Source organism: Betta splendens, chromosome 22 (genome assembly GCF_900634795.4).
Source record: "Betta splendens chromosome 22, fBetSpl5.4, whole genome shotgun sequence".
NCBI lineage: Eukaryota > Metazoa > Chordata > Actinopteri > Anabantiformes > Osphronemidae > Betta > Betta splendens.
The window spans coordinates 4,368,761-4,389,204 of NC_040900.2; the positions used below are offsets into that span (position 1 = coordinate 4,368,761).

The 20,444-nt window shown below is 49.0% G+C and overlaps 2 protein-coding genes across 3 annotated transcripts; both read right to left on the reverse strand.

The window, feature by feature from the left end:
• Positions 1-617: 617 nt before the first annotated feature.
• LOC114848866 (antimicrobial peptide NK-lysin) lies at positions 618-1,883 on the reverse strand. Its single transcript, XM_029139729.3, has 5 exons — positions 1,676-1,883; positions 1,507-1,589; positions 1,339-1,416; positions 1,049-1,203; positions 618-924 (listed from the first exon to the last, which is right to left on the reverse strand). Exons 1-5 carry the CDS (start codon positions 1,830-1,832, stop codon positions 894-896), a joined length of 504 nt encoding a protein of 167 aa, XP_028995562.2. The 5' UTR covers positions 1,833-1,883; the 3' UTR covers positions 618-893.
• A 1,059-nt stretch (positions 1,884-2,942) lies between these two features.
• Positions 2,943-15,620, reverse strand: stac (SH3 and cysteine rich domain). 2 transcript variants are annotated; one of them, XM_029139644.3, is made up of 12 exons: positions 15,133-15,620; positions 14,055-14,087; positions 12,707-13,040; positions 11,202-11,335; positions 9,426-9,507; positions 9,233-9,339; positions 8,680-8,761; positions 8,531-8,583; positions 6,844-6,941; positions 5,075-5,126; positions 4,578-4,715; positions 2,943-4,069 (listed from the first exon to the last, which is right to left on the reverse strand). In XM_029139644.3, the coding sequence occupies exons 1-12, from the start codon at positions 15,244-15,246 to the stop codon at positions 3,971-3,973; spliced, it is 1,326 nt and encodes a 441-aa protein (XP_028995477.1). In that variant the 5' UTR covers positions 15,247-15,620; the 3' UTR covers positions 2,943-3,970. The 2 variants fall into 2 exon arrangements, with proteins under 2 accessions (XP_028995477.1, XP_028995478.1); XM_029139645.3 differs by lacking the exon at positions 14,055-14,087 and having other exon boundaries at positions 15,133-15,619.
• Positions 15,621-20,444: the final 4,824 nt, after the last annotated feature.

Sequence of the window (20,444 nt, forward strand, 5' to 3'; positions counted from 1 at the left end):
CAGGGTTGAGGTCAGCTTTCCAGGTAGTCACCGTCCCACGTGTTGTGGTTTCAGCCACAAAAAAATATTTCTCTTTAACACATGGATGAAAAATTCTGTTTCGAACTGACTAAGCTTTTGTTTCTATCATGACAAACGCCTGTGTCATGTCAATTTTGCATGATGATGATGATGATGATGATGCCTATCATGGAGAAGCAGGTGTCAGTCTTCAGCTGCTTATCTGACTTATAAAAGCTCGTATCGTATGAGAGCTCTCTGTAATTTGGTTGAGTGAATTGTGGTGAACCCGCGTACGCAGAATTTATAGAAGAACCAGTCGATACTGGAGCAAAAGAGGAAGTGAGTTTTTACACTTTAGACACTAAAACTAAAAGATGCTCTGAACTTGATAATGAGTGCATCTCGGCATTTTTATTTTAAAGCTGAATATAAATACGACAGCAATCTGTGAGACCAAGCCCTCGATCACCACCATGACCACCAGCAGCACATTATCCGCTTCCTGTGACTGTGTTAAACACACAATGCATTAAACTTTATCCACAGACACTTTTGAAGGCTTGACTTTAAACAAACCCAGGACTCAGTTTCAGCAGTTTTTTGTCTCTATTCTCTTCATAGATTTATTTTATTTTATTAACAGTCAGTTAATGACAGACAGTTAAGAACAGAGTCTTTATTGTGTTTGACATGCAATCAGTCACAGTCACGTAGACGGAAATCAGCATTGCATTGCAAAGCAAAGACACGAGATAAAATGCAACGTTAAGCAGATCGCTGTAATCTCAGTGAATCACACAGGGAAACTTGTGGTTCATGTTTATTTTTTTCTCGCTCATGCAGCATTAAGAATATTTATTAATCACAATTTGTTAATCTTCTTCACTTTGTTAAAACAGCAAGTCCATCAACTCCTTTGACCTGCAGAAAGAATAGAAACAAAAGTGAAAATGGTAGTTTTCAGTTAGTAAAAAAACTAAAGTAATGTTTTATGACAGTGAAGTTGCGTTAGATGAAGCCCATAATGAACCGTAGCAGGTCTCACTTGCAGGCGCCAACGTTGACACAGGCGGTCGCCGCGTCGTCCGAGGTCGTTATCTCCTCGATTAACACGCTCAGGTGACTCTTCACGAATTTGCGGCACAGAGATTTTAAAAGGCCGATTTTATCACAGACGGTCGAGAGCGTTGCCTCAATGACCTGTGGAGTGAAAATGAGGTCACTGCTCGCACACACACACACACACACACACACACACACACACACACACACACACACACACACACACACACACACACACAGGTCATCTGGCCTCACTGTGAAGCCGTACGTCACCTCTGCTGTGGCGTTCGGTCCAGTGGCCTTCCTCACTTTGTTTACCACCCACTTGCAGGCCCAGCAAACGCCTGGAAGCTGCAAATGAACGTCACACAAGGAGTCAAAGTCTCCCAAAACCTCTTTATTTCAGATTCTCTCTGACCTTCTGTCTACAGCACATATTACCTCGCTGGCTTCCACAGACGCTTCCACGTCCCACTGCTCCTGGTCCGCGTTGACCTCGAGGCGTCTCCCCTGTCCCGTCCAGACTGCAAAAGGACAAAGGCGTTAGCGGTTCCGTGCACGGGGGATGAATAGAGGGGACGATCGTGCACAGCAGGGGGTGGGGTTTCACCTGAACAGGTCAGCAGCAGCAAGCACGCGAGGAGGAGGGAGGGCGAGTCCATCGCTGCCAGCGAGCGGCGATGCCCGGAGTGAGCGAGTGAGCGGGCGAGCGCTGCCCACAGCACTTTTATACGCGACGTGCACTGTTCACACCACGACTTCTTCATCGTCGTTTGGTGGAGACCATCTTCACAACTGCCTTCACACCTCCCACACAGTCGCTCCTTTCAACTTATTTGTTAGAGGAAAAATTGTTTTGGAGCGCATATGTCTCAGCTTGAGCTGAGCTCACAAACCTACAGATGAGAACTATGAATTATTATTCTGCTCATTGCTAATCCATTCATAACCTGCAACGCAGCCAACTTCCTTCACTGTTGGATGTGACCTGTGCTTTAAAGTCCTGTCAGTGTCTAAACCAGGAAAGTGAAGTGGATGCACGCCCTTTATTGTTCACACATTACTGGTTTTCACAGGTTCGGTCCTTGCACAAACCACTAACAATTATAAATGCAGTCGCACTTTATGAAGCCTCCGTTGATTGACAGCTCATGCAAGTGTCAGCAAGACAAAAAGACAAGATGAAGCATTTGCAGGTTAACTGTGTCTCTGTGTCAGCGATTGATGTTGCGGTTGCTCTAATGAACCAACAGATGCTGCTACAGTCACGTATTAGGCTTTTATAGGATGCGCATGAGGACACACACACACACGCACACACACACACACACACACACACACACACACACACACGCACACACACACCTATGGCCAATTAACCTGGCTGCATGTGTGTTGTGACATTTGGAGCGTGGGTGGAAGCTTGAACACATGGAGAGGGCCCACGCTGGCAAACGCCCCAGGAATCGAACCGTCCACCTCCACGCCTGCGAATGAGCGATCATGCCTCATGCAGGCTTCATTTCATGCCACCACGCTTTTTATATCACATGAAAGGCCAGCATGCATTTTAAGACCTGTTGATGACCATCTTTGTCTTCTGTTAATATAGTTTGTTCTTTGCAACCTAGGTGAGTTACAATCCATTTGTTTTCACTTCTGACTAAATCACATCATGATATGTTTAATTGAAGAACGGGTCATTTTAGGGGCCTACTTTAAAGTATGATGAGCTCATTAATAGACAGATAATTAACGAGTGAACGAGGAACAGCAACCAGAATGAACATACATGATCAGTAAAGGATCAGTGAAATATTTTGTCCTGAGACGTACTTTACACTAACTCTGACACACAGCGGACTCAGTAGTCATGGTTGTGATAAAGAAGGGATTTTATTTATGTACATTATGTACAACATAGCATTTAAATAAAGCCAAGGTTCAGTGCAGAACAATCTTATATCTTCGATATACTATATCTACTATGAGGCAACACCTTAACCATAAACGCTTTTCCTGTAACCAGAGTCCACTTTGTGCTGCGAAAGAGAGAAACCACGCGTTAAAGTCTTCAAATCATTAAACTCACACTCGCACACACCCTCGGCTCTGATCAGCCTGCAGCAGCACCATCACTTCCTCCTTTAGGTTTAGCAACGAAAGCGATTCTGATGAAACCCACGTAAATGATCAATTAGTAAATGAGTTAAATGAGACGTCGAGCAGAAATCACATCTTCCATTTCTTCCTGTGTATAGTTTTAATGAGAACAGCCCACCGTCTAGAGTCAGGAAGTAAAAGATGCTGAATCTGCGCAGTATGAGGGGGATATTTTGGAAGACCGGAGAGAGTTCTCTGAAAAAAACTCCCCCACAGCTCGTTGTCTGCTTTGTAGTTTCTCACCTGCTGCAGCAGAAACAACAGGAGCCGTTTTTTGGTTTAGTAGGACATAATTGTACACCAGGGGACAGACGTTAAGTTCTTTTAGCATATGTTGAGGGAATTCGGAGGTTGGATAAGGTTTCGCCATCGACATTAGAGCCTAGTTTCGACAAGTGTGTATTGAAAGCTAATGTTTTGCTTGTAACATAATGTAAGAGCATGAAAAAGTAATGTAAAGAAACCTGGAAAAATAATCACTGCGTGTTCGTGTCCTTCTTGTAAAAGTCACCGAGCAGCTCCACTTTAAGAAAATAACTCTCTTGTAGCAGAATAAAAACAGTAAAGGGAACGTTTCTTAATGGATCCAATGCCGTGATTCTCATCGTGAGCGATCGGTCGCCGCGGCGTCAAGGAGTCGCTGCAGGCGTCGCAGTGCGGCCTCCGTCCCCGTAGCGTCCGTTTCCTCCTCGCACGCCCCGCGCTCCCTCTCTCGCCCTCTCGGATGCTCCGGGTGCTTCTCTCAGATGACTTCCAGGACGTCGCCGGGCACGAAGCCCCTCTTCTTCCCACTCGCCACGCAGATGAAGCCGCTGCATTCGTCCTCGCTGCTCACGCAAATCTGAGCGCAGGGGAAGGAGGCAAATAGGCAGTTTGTCTCCGAAGAGCACGAAACTCAATATCAATATCTGGCCACATCATCACAATACAACCGTAACGTGCTCCTGGGTTTGCGTGACTGAAGAGGAACCAGACGGGTCAGGACTCGTCTCTGACTCCTCTGAGTCCCCTACGCGCCGTGGGGAAACGTGGGGCCAGAGACGAGGAAATGCAAATTTAAAGAGCTCCCTGTGAGAGGGATCCAGTGTTCAGCCGCGTCCGGAGGAGCTGCTCTCTGAATAAACGCGCGTGAGCGATGAGTCGCTGAAGCGAAGAGGCGTCGCGGGACATTAAGGAGGGTAATAAGAGCTAAAGAGCTGCTGGGTAATGTGGATCTGATGTGCTCTAATGGTCGGGCTGTGACCATGAATCAGTCACCGGTGTAATGTTATTTCAGGCTAGCGCTTCCCAAACACGGTGTCGGTTCCCTTTAGCTTCTAAATGAACAGCGCGCAGTCGCTCACGCTCACCTGTCCCTCCTTCAGCGTGATCTGGCCTTGCTCCTTACAGCCGATGAACGTGCGGTTACACCTGAACACCTGGTCTCCGGCCTGCACCTGATGAGCAAAGGCTGCTGGGAAGAAGCCCATCCTGTCCTCAATCACTCCCTGAAGAGAAGAAGGCAGTCAGACGCGTGAACACGTGGAAGCATACGTCACGAATGTCTGGGTTTTGGTCAGTTGGCGTGAGCTTCAACGCCAGGTGCTGTTTGTGTCTTAGTCTTTTATTGTGAAAGGGCCGAACGGAGCAGATGTCTCTGTTTATGTGCAGAGAACAATGACGAGCTCCCGGCTGCGTCCGTACAGTCACGCTTTGGCCCCTTCGGCTCCCTAATTTATCTGTCACGCGCCGGCGTCGCAGGGCGCCCGCTGCCTCGCTCCTATAATTTACAGCTCCACTTCCTGCAATTTATCGCTTCCGTCCCTGTGTGGATATCAACGCCGAGGCCACTTGAACCTCTACCTACCTTCCACCAGTCTTCGTTGGAGTCGTCGGCCAATAAGATCCTGTCTCCCGCTCTGCAACATGAAACGGACAATTACTCCACAGAGTAAATCAGTCGGTCTGCTGTAAATAATAATGAGGCGCTGGGCTTAGTTGTACTATAGGATCCAGTAAATCAAAGTAGCCAGCTGTGATCTGGGGCGTTCAGGGCCCCTGAGGGATCTGTAATCCAGTATTTCATTATCTACAGTAGGCAGCAATGAATACTGGATTGACTGAACAGCAAATAGAGTTCAGACAGGTTTGACCTTTGACCTCTGTCTGCACTAGTGCCAAAGGGCACCAGCCAATACCTACATTTATCCCACCCTTCCCATCGTACAAGCAAAAGACATTTTATCTAACTTTTAATCCCATTTGATGGAAGTAATTGTCCTTTGTCCAGGAACTGCAATGACTCATTGTTCCTCACAATTACAAGCAGCTGCTCAAAGCCATCAGCTGCATTTGACCAGTGAAAGAACCCAAGGGGACCGGCGCAGTTGAGCCAAATGTTAGCTTATGTAATTTCCCCCTCTCCTCCTCCCGCGCTGCAGCTCCAGCTCCGAGTGTTCTCGCTCTAATCGCCGCATTAACATTGTTTGTAGTAGGTGGAAAAACAGCACAACACCTGATGTGGCGGAAAAAAACAACAAAGCGGATACATGTTGTTCTAATTTGAAGGACGGGAAATGAGTTGAGTGAGCGCATCCTTCAATTACGACGGCATCCAGTGCGAGGCAGCTGTGGAAGGTCTTTGTCCCTTAAACCACGGCGGCATCATCACTGTAATCACCGCATAGTTGAAAATAATCACGTAATCAGGGCGTGCGGCAGAAACTAATCACAAACCTGATTGAAGGGAGGATTCAGCTTGTCCTCCGTCGCGTTTATCACTATTTGCAGTGAGGAGGAAAACACTGACGTGGCGATCGTGAGAGGGGAAACATGAGGCGAAGCTGGGTGACATTTTCCTGAGTGGACTGTCCCATGAGTGTGTGTGTGTGTGTGTGTGTGTGTGTGTGTGTGTGTGTGTGTGTGTGTGTGTGTGTGTGGCCTCTGAGGGTTTCTGTGAGAACCAGGAACAAGCGAGCGCTTAGGCTGAAGCCCCGTGTGATGAATGAGGGAATGTTCTGCACCACGTTATATATGATGATGCCGTAAATTAATCACACATTTGATGATGAATTCAAACACATTTCTTGCCTTCTGCCTCATGGCCACGATTTTCAAAAATGCCCCCCCCATCTTCGTCTGTGACACATGTTAAGGCCTCATAGGAGCTATAAATGGGAGCGCTAATGGCCTTCTGAAGGATCATCCTTCTCTCTGAGGATGAAGCTACAAAGACAGACCGATATTAATAGAGCTTCACACACAGGTAGCATTAGCGGGGCCACTCCAGAGACGTGAATCTTTGAGGAGCATCACCTAAAAAGTAGCAGGCTAATTAGTTCCTTTCAGAAATCTTTGTGTGTTTCCACCGGTGCGGCTCTGAAAACAGCGGGCGCGTCACATGGAGCGCTAATTAGCGCGCCACTCGGTTTCCTGGAAGGATCCGTGAAATCGAACGGGTTTCAGCTTCCCATGTAAAATCAGTTCTCAAACTCACGTCTACTGATCGTGATTAAAGATTAGGAGTGTAACCATCGGATCAGTGTCTTCAGCGTTGGCTGCTACGCTGACTAATGCTATCACGCGTTAGCAGCACACTGCACGTGCTGCGTTCAGGCGCCGTGGGCGTGAACCCACCTCATCTCCAGGTCCGTGCTCTCCTGGGCGGTGAAGTCGAACAAGGCCACGTAGGTGTTCAGCTTGAGGACGTCTCCCTGCAGCCGCTGCTGCTCCGACTGCACAACAAACGCACACAGAGACAAGTGAACGCAGGTTAGCTTAAAGGTTGAACACGCGGCGTTTTGCTGTGTCACGCAGGTGATCCGGGGGTCTGGGGCCGCTCAAGCTGCCCTGCACTCGGTTCTCTCGCCGAGTGGAGCTCCTACGGGCGCCTCGAACCGGGCCGCGTTGTGGGAGGGAGCAGAGGAAGTTCTCAGGAGGTGTTAGCACAGTTAGCAGGGAGCGATGCCGCCGTTCTGGCGCTCTTCACACCTGCTCACAAAACTGTTGGGTGCGTTTTTCTGCCTCATCACCGGCACCTTGAGTCCGAATCCTCCTGCACGGAGCCCGGCGACAGAGCCGGCGGTCACTCAGAGGATAAGTCTGATGGACGAGCTGGGTCACCTGCAGCCGCGAGCCAAAGGGCCTCCGTGGCCTCTGGGCAAAACGACATCAAGCAGCAGCAGTCCATTACAGCTAAGAGGCAGCGGGGAGGAATCTGTGGAAGGTCGGGGCAGTGGGTGGGAGGTCGGGGAGGGTGCGATAGCGGCCCTCAGAGCCGACTGGTCACAGCCGAAGCATGAGTGCAGCCCCGCACTCCTGACGAGCGACGAATCCGAGGCGCGTTCGACTGCAGGAGGCTCCGCTTCAACACACCTGAGACGTGTGAACAGATGGTGATCCGACGCGCGATGGTGCGACTGTGCGCGCGAGCTGCTCGTCCCGTCGTCTCTGGTGAGAAAACCTCTTTCTCTCTCTCTTTTTTCTCAGCTCATTACCTCCATCTGTCTGTCCACCAGACTGAGCTAATGGACCTGTCACTGACGGACAAACCGCCGTCTGATACGGAGCTTTGTGTGTGTGTGTGTGTGTGTGTGTGTGTGTGTGTGTGTGTGTGTGTGTGTGTGTGTGTGTGTGTGTGTGTGTGTGTGTCTGGCTATTTGTCCATTTTTGTGTTTGTACAATGGCCGCGCTTCATTTTCCATTGTTGACCACAGACATAAACATGTTAAAGCTGAAAAGTAAACAGGATAGATGGCTGCACACAGAGAGTATGAACAATATGAACGAGGAGCATAAATACTGGAAGCTCATCTCACCATGGAAGCGAGGGAGACATAAAGGAAGGAGCGATTTTAAAACCTGCCAATGAAATATTCATGGCGTCTCCGCAGGGGGCGAGGCGTTCTCACAGCTTTAACCTTTTTCATTCGCTCGCATGAGCGTTCTGCCATCTGCACTGCAGCCGCAGATCCCAGAGCTGCGGAGCCGAACGCACGGGTCGAGGTTTTGCTCCATCGGCGCCGGCCAGCGCTCACGTCAGCCCCCCGTTTGATTTGTTGCGACAGGAAGAGACGTTTTCCCCTCCATGTCCTGGGAAACGGAGCAGCGGCGGGTGGAGGCGAGCTGTAATGGATGCGGCCGGGGAGTTCAGAGGATGCCAGAGTTCCCACAATGCTCTGCTCCACGCAGATGATGGAGGGAAACTGCTGCGGACTTGGAAAAATGCTGACTAGGCCGTTTGAAAGTATTTCACACTTTAGCTGAGCTTCTCTCTGCCGTTATTATTCAGGGCCGGTACCAGTTTAATGGACTGGTTTCCTACCTGCATATCAGGCTGCTGGTAAAGCTCTGTCCCATTTGCAACGACTGTGAAAACTGAGGAAAGATGACAGATTAAATTCCCATTAATTTACGTGTTGTTTGTTAAAAAGGAGCATTTTGAGAAAACAGATCGATGCAACAGATACTCACCGTCATCACTGTGCTTTCTCGACAGCTCCTGCCTACTGCTGTGAGCCCCCGCTTCCTCTGGAACCTTATCCAAGTCACTGGTCTGCACAGATTAGACACGTCAGCGATTAGACCGACTGATAGAGCGAGAGCAGAGTAGAAAACGAAGGTTGGGATGAAGTTACAGGGAGATTGAAACAGACCTACTATGAATAATGAACGAATAAATAAATAAATAAAGACAGTGTGTGTGAGCACACACACACCCATTCACTAACAGCTGTGCAGGGCGGCACAGCTTTCACCATCCAGACGACACACGCAGCCTCGCTTAGTGATAATCTGCAGCAACAGATTTGCTCGTGAGCACAAACGGAAACGCCAGCGCTCGCACCGGCGTCTCCCGCCGCGGCCGCTGGGACCCGACTGCCTTTATTGGCAGTGTTTACAGCCCCGCGGTATCTGCTCGGACCATCAGCTCCAGTATGTGTGCGGTGGAGGGATGGGAAACGACGGGCAGCGTGCCTGAAGGGACCGGCGCCGGTCCACACGTGTTGGTGGCTTCAGTTCTTACCGAGTTCCTGTGCGGAGACTCAGAACCGCTGGCCCGTTTGGCCTTCTGTGCCAGAGACGTCCCGAACCTCAAGGCCTCATACACAGGGTCCACTTTATTACCACAGGCTTCGGATCAAGACAAGACACAAGAGAAGATGGTTGTGATAATAGTTGTGACGATGGTGTGAAATCGCTAGATTTAAGCAGCTCACCGATGGGCATGACTTCTTTAATGCAGCCGTACTGTTCCTGGATCAGCAACGGGGAGCTGTAGTACCGGCGGAAGCCTTTTGGCTGAGGAGAGAGGGGGAAAACAGAGGGGTGACACATTAGAGGCCAGTCGATACGCAGCTCTGCAGGCGCTACAGGAACAGTGGGAGGAGTCCGATGGAGGTGAAACAAATGGAACACAGCAGCAAACGGATGCAGACGGACAAACAGACGCTCCTCCGCTGCCCATAAATATCAGCAGCCTTTCCTTTTTTTTGAGAGGATGTGAAGCGGCTGCTTGTGAACAGCAGGTGAGAGAGAGAGAGAGAGAGAGCGTCCACGCAGTAAATGATGCGGATGAGGAAAACTTGGCGAGTGAATCATTTTACTTGTCATCCTTTACATTATGAATCAACTGAGCTTATTGTGTTATGGCAGCGCCGTCATCCAACTCCAGTAATGGAAGTGAAGTAATGTTGCGTAATGAGCCACGAGGCGCTGGTTCGTCCACCGACTTTAACATTTGCTAAAGAGACATTATTACTGTGTCTGTAAATGAAGGTTTCAAACATGAGGTCACTCGATTCTGGTGCTGGACGCTCGTGAAGCCAAGAGCAACAAGCGGAGCTGCAGGAGTGTCCAAGTTTAGAGTGGCTCGTATTTAGAGACGCGCTCCGCTGGGGAAACGTCCCTTTTTTTACGCTCGACCCCCCGACCCGATTTTCCACTCCTGAGAGCCGATCGTATCTCCGAGCTCCGTCCCGACGCAGCGAAGCAGGCGAGGCCTCTGCTCGGACGAGAGTTGTGCCGTGTTTGACCCGGTCCAGGCAGAGGAACCAGAGGCAGGTGGTTAAATAACTCTCTCTCTCTCTCTCTCTCTCTTTTCTCTCTCTCTCTCTCGGGATGTGTGTGAATGACTACTGGGTCCAAGTTCGGTCCCAGCTGCCAGTTCTCTGGACCGACACTCCACCAGCCAGGCCCGTGACCGACAGAACACAGATCCAACGAGCGTGGTTACGTTTGTTTTATAAAAGCTTGAGTGAATCTCATGTGGACAGTCGACCGCGGTGTTTTTCTGACTGAGCCTGAGAGGTTTTCTCATCCTTTGCTGTGGAGGGTTGATTATGCATCACACGCCGCTGCGATGCCACTCAACCACAGCTGTGGTCCCAAACCACCGAAGCCGCGTTTAAAATGAAAACAGCGACGGGCCGCCAGCGCTGACAAGGTGTCAGGTCCGCAATATTATTTATTCTGCCTAATTATTATACAGAAACAAATCTAACATTTCCACTTTGCGATGCATTTAATGTAAAACCTGATATTTAATCATTTAGGACGTGAGAATTAATCAAGAGGTTCCTGCACGAAAGGCCAAGCTCCACTCATTTAAAGCAGATATGACGCAGCGAAATGTCAAACGCGTGAAGAATCTCCCGTGGCTTCTTTAATAGTCGGCGAGACGCGTCGCCGCCGCGGAACCCGGCGGAGGTGAGGACGAGGTCAGCGCTTCGTCTAAACGCTCGCATCGCCATTATCTAACACGCAGGCAGGGCGATGATATAACGATGATGGGGACGATGACGGGCATGGATGGTGGTCACAGATGCACCGGCACACTCACACATAGAGTGTGATTTCTGAATAAGCACATTCTGGTGGGAAGCGGCGGCGGAGCCAGCTCCGCCGCGTGTGTGTTTTGGTTGTCGGTGGTGACATCAGCGAGCGGCCGGGGCCTCGGGGGCCACGGGGCCACGGGGCCTCGGGGCCGGTCTTACCAGCTTGCCCATGCAGCGCTGCTGTCCCACGCCGTTCTCGCATTTGTGGTGCAGGCTCATCTTGCAGGCTTTGCAGCGCAGGCCGTGCTTGGCCGTGTTCCCCGCCAGGAACACCACGTGCTTGGCCGTCGTACCTGCGGAGGGAGGCAGGGCGTTTACTCACAGCTACTGGCGTAAATGACACTCGGTGCGATGAACGCTCAGAGCCATGGGTGGCGGCGGGGCGAGCGAGGGCGAGCGAGCACCAAACGAACGTGCCCTGAGCGAGAGAGAGGACGACGCGCGCGCACGAGTTGATGAACAGGCACACGCGGCTCCGTGGGAGCGAAGGAGGAGCGCGTCAAGCTGTCGCCTCGCTCCGACGCGGGACAATAATGAGACGCCTCCACGTTGCACTGAGGCGCCGGCCTGATGCTGAGGGATGACGTCTGCTTCGCCGTTAAAGCCCATTACGCGCCCGCACCAGCGAAGGACGACACACTTTCCACATGGACTTCCTGCTTTGAGTCCCAAACACTCTCTGTTGTTCAGCCACTGAGGTTTCCAATGGAAGCAGACCTTCACCTCCTCAGCTTACGCTGACTCAGGACGCGACCCGGACGTTCACCCCACGAGGACACGCAACTCCTGCAGTTTAACATCTGTCATGTGGCTTCAGGGATTTCACAGCACAGATTAGCGCATGTTAATCCAGTGAGATTACCCTCTTAACGTCTATTAATCCTGACACTTTGAGATGCGTATCATTTATGTAATTTAAACTGCTGAGCATCTGTAATTTGTAATTAATTACAGTTCTTAGGCCTGTATGAATGACGTAGCTTTTATGAGGTAAAAGCTTCAGAAATTTCATTTTTAAACCATGTTTCATCCTCCGTCAGACACCAATCAGCCTCCTGTTCATTCATGTAGACATTTATTTAATAACCTATTTGCAGCATGGACCTGCAGTCAATATCTCGCAGCTCAGAGCAGCTTCATGTGCGACGACGATGAGCTCCACGAACAGAGGCAGTAAACGCACGTCGAGCCTGAAGCCGTAGATGCTGCTCAGCAGCGGTTTGTCACGTCTGGACGGCAGCCGGGAAACCGTGACGACAGCAGCGAACGTGAAGGAGCGAAGACAAGGCGGTGAACTGAACCACAGCTCAGAGCCGAGCAGCGTCATTCTCTTCAGTTTGGGAAAACACACCTCCAAGAACGTGAACTTCGGAGAGGTGTTTTTGTTTTCTGTGTTATAATGTCACACCATGCACTATTTCCTTTAGTTTATAAAGCGTGGTTCAGCATGTTCAGCATCTGATGAGCAGATGGCCGCGCCACTATCATCCTGCACAGAGAAACACTCGGCCCTTCGTTATCGAAACAAGGCGCTAACGAGCAGCGAAGCAGCCACAACATCTGGCGAGCGGAGAACAGGTAGAGGAGACGCTTCGGGCGCCCCATTTTACATGCACGTGTGTGTGCTGGAGCGTGTGTGCGTCGGCCCGACGCCGCGGCCGTACCTACGATCATGTGGTTGCAGACGTCGCAGAACGTGGGCTTCTTGAAGATGTGCTCCATGAAGCAGTGTCCCGCCGCGTCCACCTGCAGCGGGTTGCGCGACTGCGCGCGCGAGGTGGGCGGCGGCGCGCTGGGGATGGCGGGGGGCACGGGGGGGATGGGCAGGCCGGAGGCGTGCGGCGGCGCCATGCCCACGGTGCACAGGTGGCCCGTGCTGCTGCTCACGTCCGACAGCAGCTCCGTCTTGGTGTCGCCGCCGGAGCGGAAGAAGTTGTCGGCGCTCTTGCTGCGGATGCTCTTGGTCTTGAAGGACAGGGAGCGCTTGAGCCGCTGCAGCTGGACGTCAGAGGTGGGGGGGGGTCAGTAACTGAACGATGGGACGCAGCACAGGTCATGCATTTCACCTAAACAACCTACAGAAGCCTCTAAGAGCATCATCACATCTACACGATCCATCTCATTAGCCTCGTCCTTTACAGTAAAACTATTCATAACAGCCATTTAACCTCTCGGTGTGAGGAAGCCACTTAGACCTCAAACAGGTCATTAAAAACCTCTAAGCTCCTCTAAGGTGCTTTCACGGTGTCTGGTGGCAGATGAGGGACGAGTAACAAAATGTTTTTAATGACAAAACGAATGTAAAGCTGCGTGTGTTGACGTCCTGTCTAATGCATGGCTGCAGCTCCGGCACGGTGAGGATCAATCAGCTCCACGGGGTCAGCCTGCTGATCAATAGGGAGCCTTTTTCCACCATTACCACCCTCCCCGCACACACACACACACACACACACACACACACACACACACACACACACACAGACACGCACACACACACACACACACACACACACACAGACACGCACACACACACACACACACATACACACACACACACACACACACATACACGCGCACACACGCACACATACACACACACACACACACACACACACATACACGTGCACACACGCACACACACACTGATTCACCTGTCACGGCCCTGGAAAGAGAAAGTGAGTTGAGACAGCAGAGTCGGGATAATGCACGTATGTAAACGGCTCCCGTGCTGCGTGCATGCATCGGACAGCACGTCGATGGCAACCGAGTCCTGCAGAGCCACGCGCCGTCATAAAGCAGAGGAGGTTAATGGAGGCTGGGCAGAACAAACAGAAAGGGCCGGCACCGCGTGCGGCTGCGATGAGGCGGCATCAGCTTCACTTGGTGACTTCAGAATTCAACCAGTAAAAGTTGTGAGGTGGAACAACTTTTATCATGGACGTGCAGCACGCTGCATGCGGCTATGCTGCTGTGATGGACTGCGTGATGGACTGAAGCCAGCCGGACGCTCACCTTGCGCTTGTGATGTTCAGGCCTCACTGCGCTCTTCAAGGAGGAATAAAAAACACAAACACAGCTTTACTGCACTCATCCCGTCTGCAGGAACGAGCCGCCGCGCTCCCCCGACGTGCTCCGGCGCTGCTCGCTCATGATCCGATCCCGGGAGCGCAAACTTTCAAAGCGGCGTGAAAAGCGGGCCGGCGGCCGCTGGGAGCGCGCGGCGCGCGGCCGATTCGTCCAAAAGCACGCGCTCCCAAGCGGAGGAGACCATCGCCAACCGAGAGACGAGCCCTTTCCCACAGAGTGAAGTGTGGGACGTTTGACGTGTCTTTTATGATTCAGGTTTCGGGACGGGACGGGAGAGTTTGAGCAACCATCCGCCGCTGACTGGTCCAGTCTGGGCAACATGTGACCCACATACACGGCAACACGCCTCGGGCGCCTGTGGAGCTCCATCACAGCCTACTTTCCCACAGATCAGACTCAAGTACAAAGTAAAAGCCTTATTTATTACTGTAAAACACACGTTCGGTTCAACACAATGCTGCTAAAGTGCACGAAGGGTGCTGTTACGGGACGAAGTGAGCTCAGAACCTAAATAAAACTTTATTATGATATTAATTCAACTCTCTTAATTAAACTCTTACAAAGGCTGCTGTTTAAAGGCGACACCTGACCTGTGAGCAGCACGTGCGATAATTGTTTTCTCACAGGGCCATTTTCTCATGTTCTGGTTTTATTCTAAGGCTCGGTGTGTTGAACTGCGTTCAATGTCCTGCTTGTGAAGCCGCGATGAGCTTTGCTGGTTCGCTCCCGTCGAGCGCGTCTGTGAACGGGAACTGTCTGTAATAACAGCGAGGACGGACGCCGCAGTTCTAAAAGGCTCCGTGTGGGAGTCGGCGTTAAAAGCAACAGTTTCAATCTCCGTGTGTGCTTCGCGTTTTGCTGGAGTCTGCGTTGTTGCCATTTTGCCATATGTTTGTTTATTCTGCTTTTTCTACGACCCACCACGCGTTCAGATGCCGACGTGTCCCCTCTTTGCTGGTTATTATTATTACTGTAAATAAAAACAACAGCAGCACAGTCGTACCTTGGTTTCCTGGTGGCTCGCGCTCGCCGTCGGGGACTTTGGAGTCTCATTCTGGTCCTGTTCGTCCTCTTTGCCCCCACTTTCGTCCTGGATCCTGTTGGCCGGCGGGATCATGCTCTCCGCGTGTGATCTCTAAAAGACTGTTGCTCTGTAAAGTTTGTATCCCCCACCAGCTGCTCACATCGTTTCCATTCCTCCGTAGTCACCGTGACCCCGGGATTAAAGGAGAGCTCATCGAGATCCACCGCTGCCGCCGCGAGGAGGGAGAAACGCGAGTCTCATCCGGTGGCGAGAAACGAAGGAGCTCGGAAGAGGCCGTTGGTCCGAATGAAAAGTTGACGGTCCAGTCTAAGTCGGAGGTGCCCCGCGCGTCTGGACGAGACTCACGCGCTTATCGTGGCGTCGTGCGTAACGCTGCCAAGACATCTCCAAGTCCACGCTGCGCGCGGCGCGTCGCTGCGCCGATGCCGCGATGGGCGGAGAGCGGAAAGAGAGCGAGGGAGGGAAGGATGGGGAAGGAGGAGAAACACGATACGACCACTCGGTCCCACCGGATCACACAGAAAACCCGCACATTAGTGAGTTGGTTGCGTTTGCACGCAACTGAAGTCATTTCAAGCCTTTATTGGAAACGTGAATGGAATCGTGGAAGGTTTTGGAGCACTTTTAGAGTAATATTTGGAAGAAAGCAGATAATTTCAGGGTGGATTAATAAAGTCGTTTATTCTGTCCAGGAAACATGGAAAGATTCCAGCTGAAATGTCAAAACTTGACCAACTAAAAAGACAATATCCTGCGTAAACGGGCTGGTGGGTTAACGTGATTCATGCATTTTATCCCTGTTTACTTTGGGCTAAAATGTGTCATCCAGCTGCAATTCAACCTTCTCATCCAGCTCTGACTTGATGAAGCTACACTTGAAAATAATCCTCACCTTCAGATGCCAGTCCTAATTATGAGGAGTAGAATCATTCTAAAAGCTTAGTGCTGTCGTGCTGCTAAAAACTAGACGGGCTCTGCTAAAAGGAAACAAACACTGACATTTAATAGATTTGCTTTTGTGCGTTAGTACGAGGAGATTGACAGCTTCCACGTTCTGAGTTAAGTGATTCTCCCAATTCATTACCTCGCTTCCCTCCCACATGACATGTAGGCAGCGTAAATGCACCCTGTTCCCTAAATTATTATTCAGTTATTAATCATATTTAGTTGCATTTCTAAAAGAAAACACACTGACACATTGGTCAATAAAACTGTGCCACTATGATGTATTAATGTGGTACAGGGAATGGTTCAGGAAATAAACAACATTATGAGAGTTTGGTGGTGAAATATGAGGCGTCTCACCGGCGTCTGATGGAATAGGTGTTGTGTGGATGTAGCGATGCATCACACTGGCTTCCTCCAGGCTCCCCAGTGATGTGATGTCCTTGAAGTTATATTGTGGGATGAAGGAGCAGCCTCCTCACTGATAGGAATGCAAAGACCAAGGCGGCCCAGTGAGGCTGCAGATCAGTCAATATAATTATAGTCACGTTTATCATCATCAGATTGTTTATTATATTTTTGAGAAGCCAAAGATTAATATATTGTATTAGTATTTTTTACTAAAGAAATGTTAATAACAGTGTATGTGGTAAAGTATTTAATAAAATTACTGTACACTACAACTTGTTGACGAGTATAATATTCATTTTTGTATTCATTTTTTTCTAAAAATTTGGACAGATTGGCACAATTAGATAAACTACTCATAACTAAGTTTATTTTGCACGAGCAGAATCTATAAAACTCTATATTTCCGCCATGCAGTTTGTCCAACGTCCACTAGGAGGAGTGGAAATGTTTGTTTACGCTTTCTCATTGGCTAAAGGGAGATTTCGTTTTTTACCACGAGAGTATATGAATCCAAAATGGCGGATATTGGACTATTTCTTTTGTGGATGTTTCTAGTTTTGGACTGCTGTTATTAATTGCCTAGATTCTTGCTGGCAGACTAACGTGCTACCGTTACAGAATTATTAATTAACGTCAGGCCCTGGTAAAGAGCAGCGACTAGCCTAAAGTCAGACCCTGTGTTGGCTCTAGGAGATGTGCTGTTACTCCTGATGATCGCTAGGTGTCCCTCCAGTGGGACAGTCCATGTTAAAAGGCTCATAATTATGAGAATAACGTCTATCTTCCAATCTCGGCTTTGACAATAAATCTTATCATCTCACAAGTGTTCTTTACACAAAGCAAGCCACGAGTTTGATTTAAAAATAAATGTAAGAAATAAAAATAGAATAAAATGAAAAAGTTGCTTACTTGCTAAACTTCAGCTCAACTTGTTGAACTGTTTATTAACTTCGTTAATAGGCAAGACAAGACAAATAAGATAACAAGACTTTATCTGATAAAATGTTTTTGACAATTCACTAAAATAATGGTAAGTTTAATGTTAATGAGCAAGACAAATCCCTGATGATGAGAGGATGCAGGACTGGAGCAACCGTTGTGCTCATTTTTAATGATTACTTCTTTTAATTTTCCTCTGCTGCTGCTCTTTCTAGGAAACTTGGTTATTTTGCATTTAAATAATTAAAACATTTAATATAACAGAGCAGCAGTGGGAGTCGCTGACATCTTTGAACATGGTGTGTTTTCACCCAACTACAGGAGAGTTGTAATTACAGTGGTTGTTTTATTGAGTGAGTAGCTTGTTCCTAATGTGCTGCATTGAGTTTAAAATCTGTTTATGCAGCTACCTTTTAGTGCTGGCTGTCAGAACAAACATACTGGGCCTCCACTAGCAGGAGGTTACGTCGTTTAGGGCAGATGTAAAGGCCTTGTGGACTTATTGTGTTGTTGAGGTTATCATAAATAATGACTCATGCCCTTGTGTCCTCCTCCAGATTTACTGAGATGTCACTTTTTAACAACCTGTTGGGAAATGAATGTGAAGGTGACTTTCTAAGTTATGAATCAGTGGAGCTGCTGTACTGTAAATGTTTTACCACTACAGTCGATACGTGGAATCAGTACATAGCCGACAGCAAAGATGTGAATCATAATCATAACTTTTTGCTCAGGATTAACTGCGAGAGAATGTGAAGCTAATAAATGTATGAAATGGCCCTTTAACACCATCGGAAACAAAGAGAAAAAGTTGACAATAACCACTGACCCAGAGTGGGGAACGTGACACGCACACACACACACACACACACACACACACACACACACACACACACACACACACACACACACACACACACACACACACACACCAGCGTGTGCCACACTAATGGGCAAAATGGATTCCCTAAGAACCATTGCTAATTAGCCTTCTTCTTATGAGGCACCCCAGGAATAGTCTCTGCAGGGCACACGGCAAAGTAATGAGATATTGGCGTGTATGTGTGAGTGTGAATGTGTGTTTGTGTGTGACAGAGAAAGTGGTTTCATCATAAAGAAGTGCCACTTTCAACGTGCAACTGTGTTGAAATCAGCTAGAACTCCACGTCTGGTGTTGTCCATCAGACAAAAGCTGACGGTCGATCACAACAAAGTTGAATTAGTCAGGTTTTATAAGCAAAACAACAGCGCATTGTTTGTACTGATGACATTTGTAAAATATGACGCCGCAGGTAGATCGGTTTTATTAAAATGAATTATGGAAGAGAAAACAGAAGTGCACAACCACAACGCACAATTCACCACATTAGTGATGAGCTCGTGGTGGACTCTGGTGGTCTCTGTACCCAGAGGTGATGAATAGAGTAATTACCTGAGCTCAGCATTAAGCAGGAGTCTCACCAGCGACGGGAGAGAACAGTGTCTTTCAAAATGCACAAAATGTCCAAGTATTTCTTTGCGACATGAGCGTGTTGGTGACGTTCTCTGTTATTGATTCAGGAATGTTCAGCTCTTGGTGTGAAGCGCAGGCAATGGGATGCGGTACGTTCTGTCCCTGTCCTCGCTGGATGCTGACTGATGAGAGACAGCGACTCCTCGGGCTGGAGTTTCGTCCCTTCGTCCCGGCGCTTGATCCGGTGACGCTGCGTGACCCCCCGCGACCCCGTACCCGGTCTCCAGCTGATCCGCTGCCTCCGAGAGGACCTCACGGACAGAATGTGTTGATGTGAACATGCTCGGCCTGCGTTGACCTTTGGATGTTTGACCTGTGGGCCTGTGAAGCCGCGGCTGGTGAATTAAAGTCCATCATCTGTGGTTATGATCATGAAACGCGGGTTTCATGTAAACTCAACAGCTTTTATTCTCACAGTTGGCCTGAAGTGAAATGTTTTATTTATACCATGGGTCAGTTTAGCCAAGCAATCTAATTTATTTAAGACGTGTTCCATGCTGTTAATCCCCATAAAACATGGCTTGGTTTGTTGCCGTGGTAACCGGGGAGCTACTGTAGTTAGCTACTTTGCAGTCTCTCTGTGTTCCACTTCTGCCTTTGACTAATATGCATTCAGAGTTTTGTGGACATATACAGTATGATGCGATGGGAGATGTTGCAGGGCCTCGCGGCTGCCAGATTCTGTGCAGTGAAGCCGCTCTGCGGAACCTTACCCGTCCTGTTCTGGCTGTGCTCACTTTAGCTTTTCACACTTTCATCTTTTGCTTTTGTGTCGGACCTGCATAATTTATGATGGGCTATATTACTGTACGGACGCCTCTCATCAGTTCCTCATCGAACTGGGGCTCGTGATCGCTGTGGGGCAGAAGGAGGGCCACAGTTATTTGCTGGACGTCTTTAGCCGGTCATAAGCTGATCAGTAATAAACAAAGCTCAGCCTAAAGCTGCTTCTGGGATGTGTCCTTACTACGGGAGCTTATGAATGTCACCCAGGAAGATCTGGCAAACTCAAACAAGGCCATGATGATGGCTTTCTATAATTAACAGGGTAGAATGATGGATATGAACACGTCAGATATCTGGGTGCTGCGCTGTCCTAATACAGATTCCACAGGCAGAGTTTCACATCTTTAATCCTTCTGGCGATATAAGAAAGGTACAAACACAATCTGCTTATGTTTATCATAACTTATGGGAAAGAAATCAAATGAGGACCAGGATGTAAAAACTGAAGACACTTCCCAAAAACCGCAGTTTTTTTATTAGGAAAATCAGGAGAAAGCTGAGTGAAAAGGTTGAAATCACGTCTATTACACGTCTATTTAATACTATTATTAAATTACGTCTATCAGACGTCTTTACATGAACCACGTTGAGATAAACAGAACTGGCAAAGAAGTAACAGGTTCAGCACAGTGTGACGGCGAGAGGCTGCACAGCATCACACGTCTGCGCCAGCGAC

Bases quoted from the DNA above. Each gene is read 5' to 3' on its own strand.
- LOC114848866 (XM_029139729.3), bottom strand. From the start codon at position 1,832: ATGAAGAAGTCGTGGTGTGAACAGTGCACGTCGCGTATAAAAGTGCTG. The intron at 1,204-1,338 runs GTGACGTACGGC...TTCACTCCACAG, and splicing joins GACCGAACGCCACAGCAGAG to GTCATTGAGGCAACGCTCTC. The intron at 925-1,048 runs GTGAGACCTGCT...TTCTTTCTGCAG, and splicing joins GTCAACGTTGGCGCCTGCAA to GTCAAAGGAGTTGATGGACT.
- stac (XM_029139644.3), bottom strand. From the start codon at position 15,246: ATGATCCCGCCGGCCAACAGGATCCAGGACGAAAGTGGGGGCAAAGAG. The intron at 8,762-9,232 runs GTAAGAACTGAA...TAATCTGTGCAG, and splicing joins AGTCTCCGCACAGGAACTCG to ACCAGTGACTTGGATAAGGT. The intron at 4,716-5,074 runs GTAGGTAGAGGT...TCTTCTCTTCAG, and splicing joins CCAACGAAGACTGGTGGAAG to GGAGTGATTGAGGACAGGAT.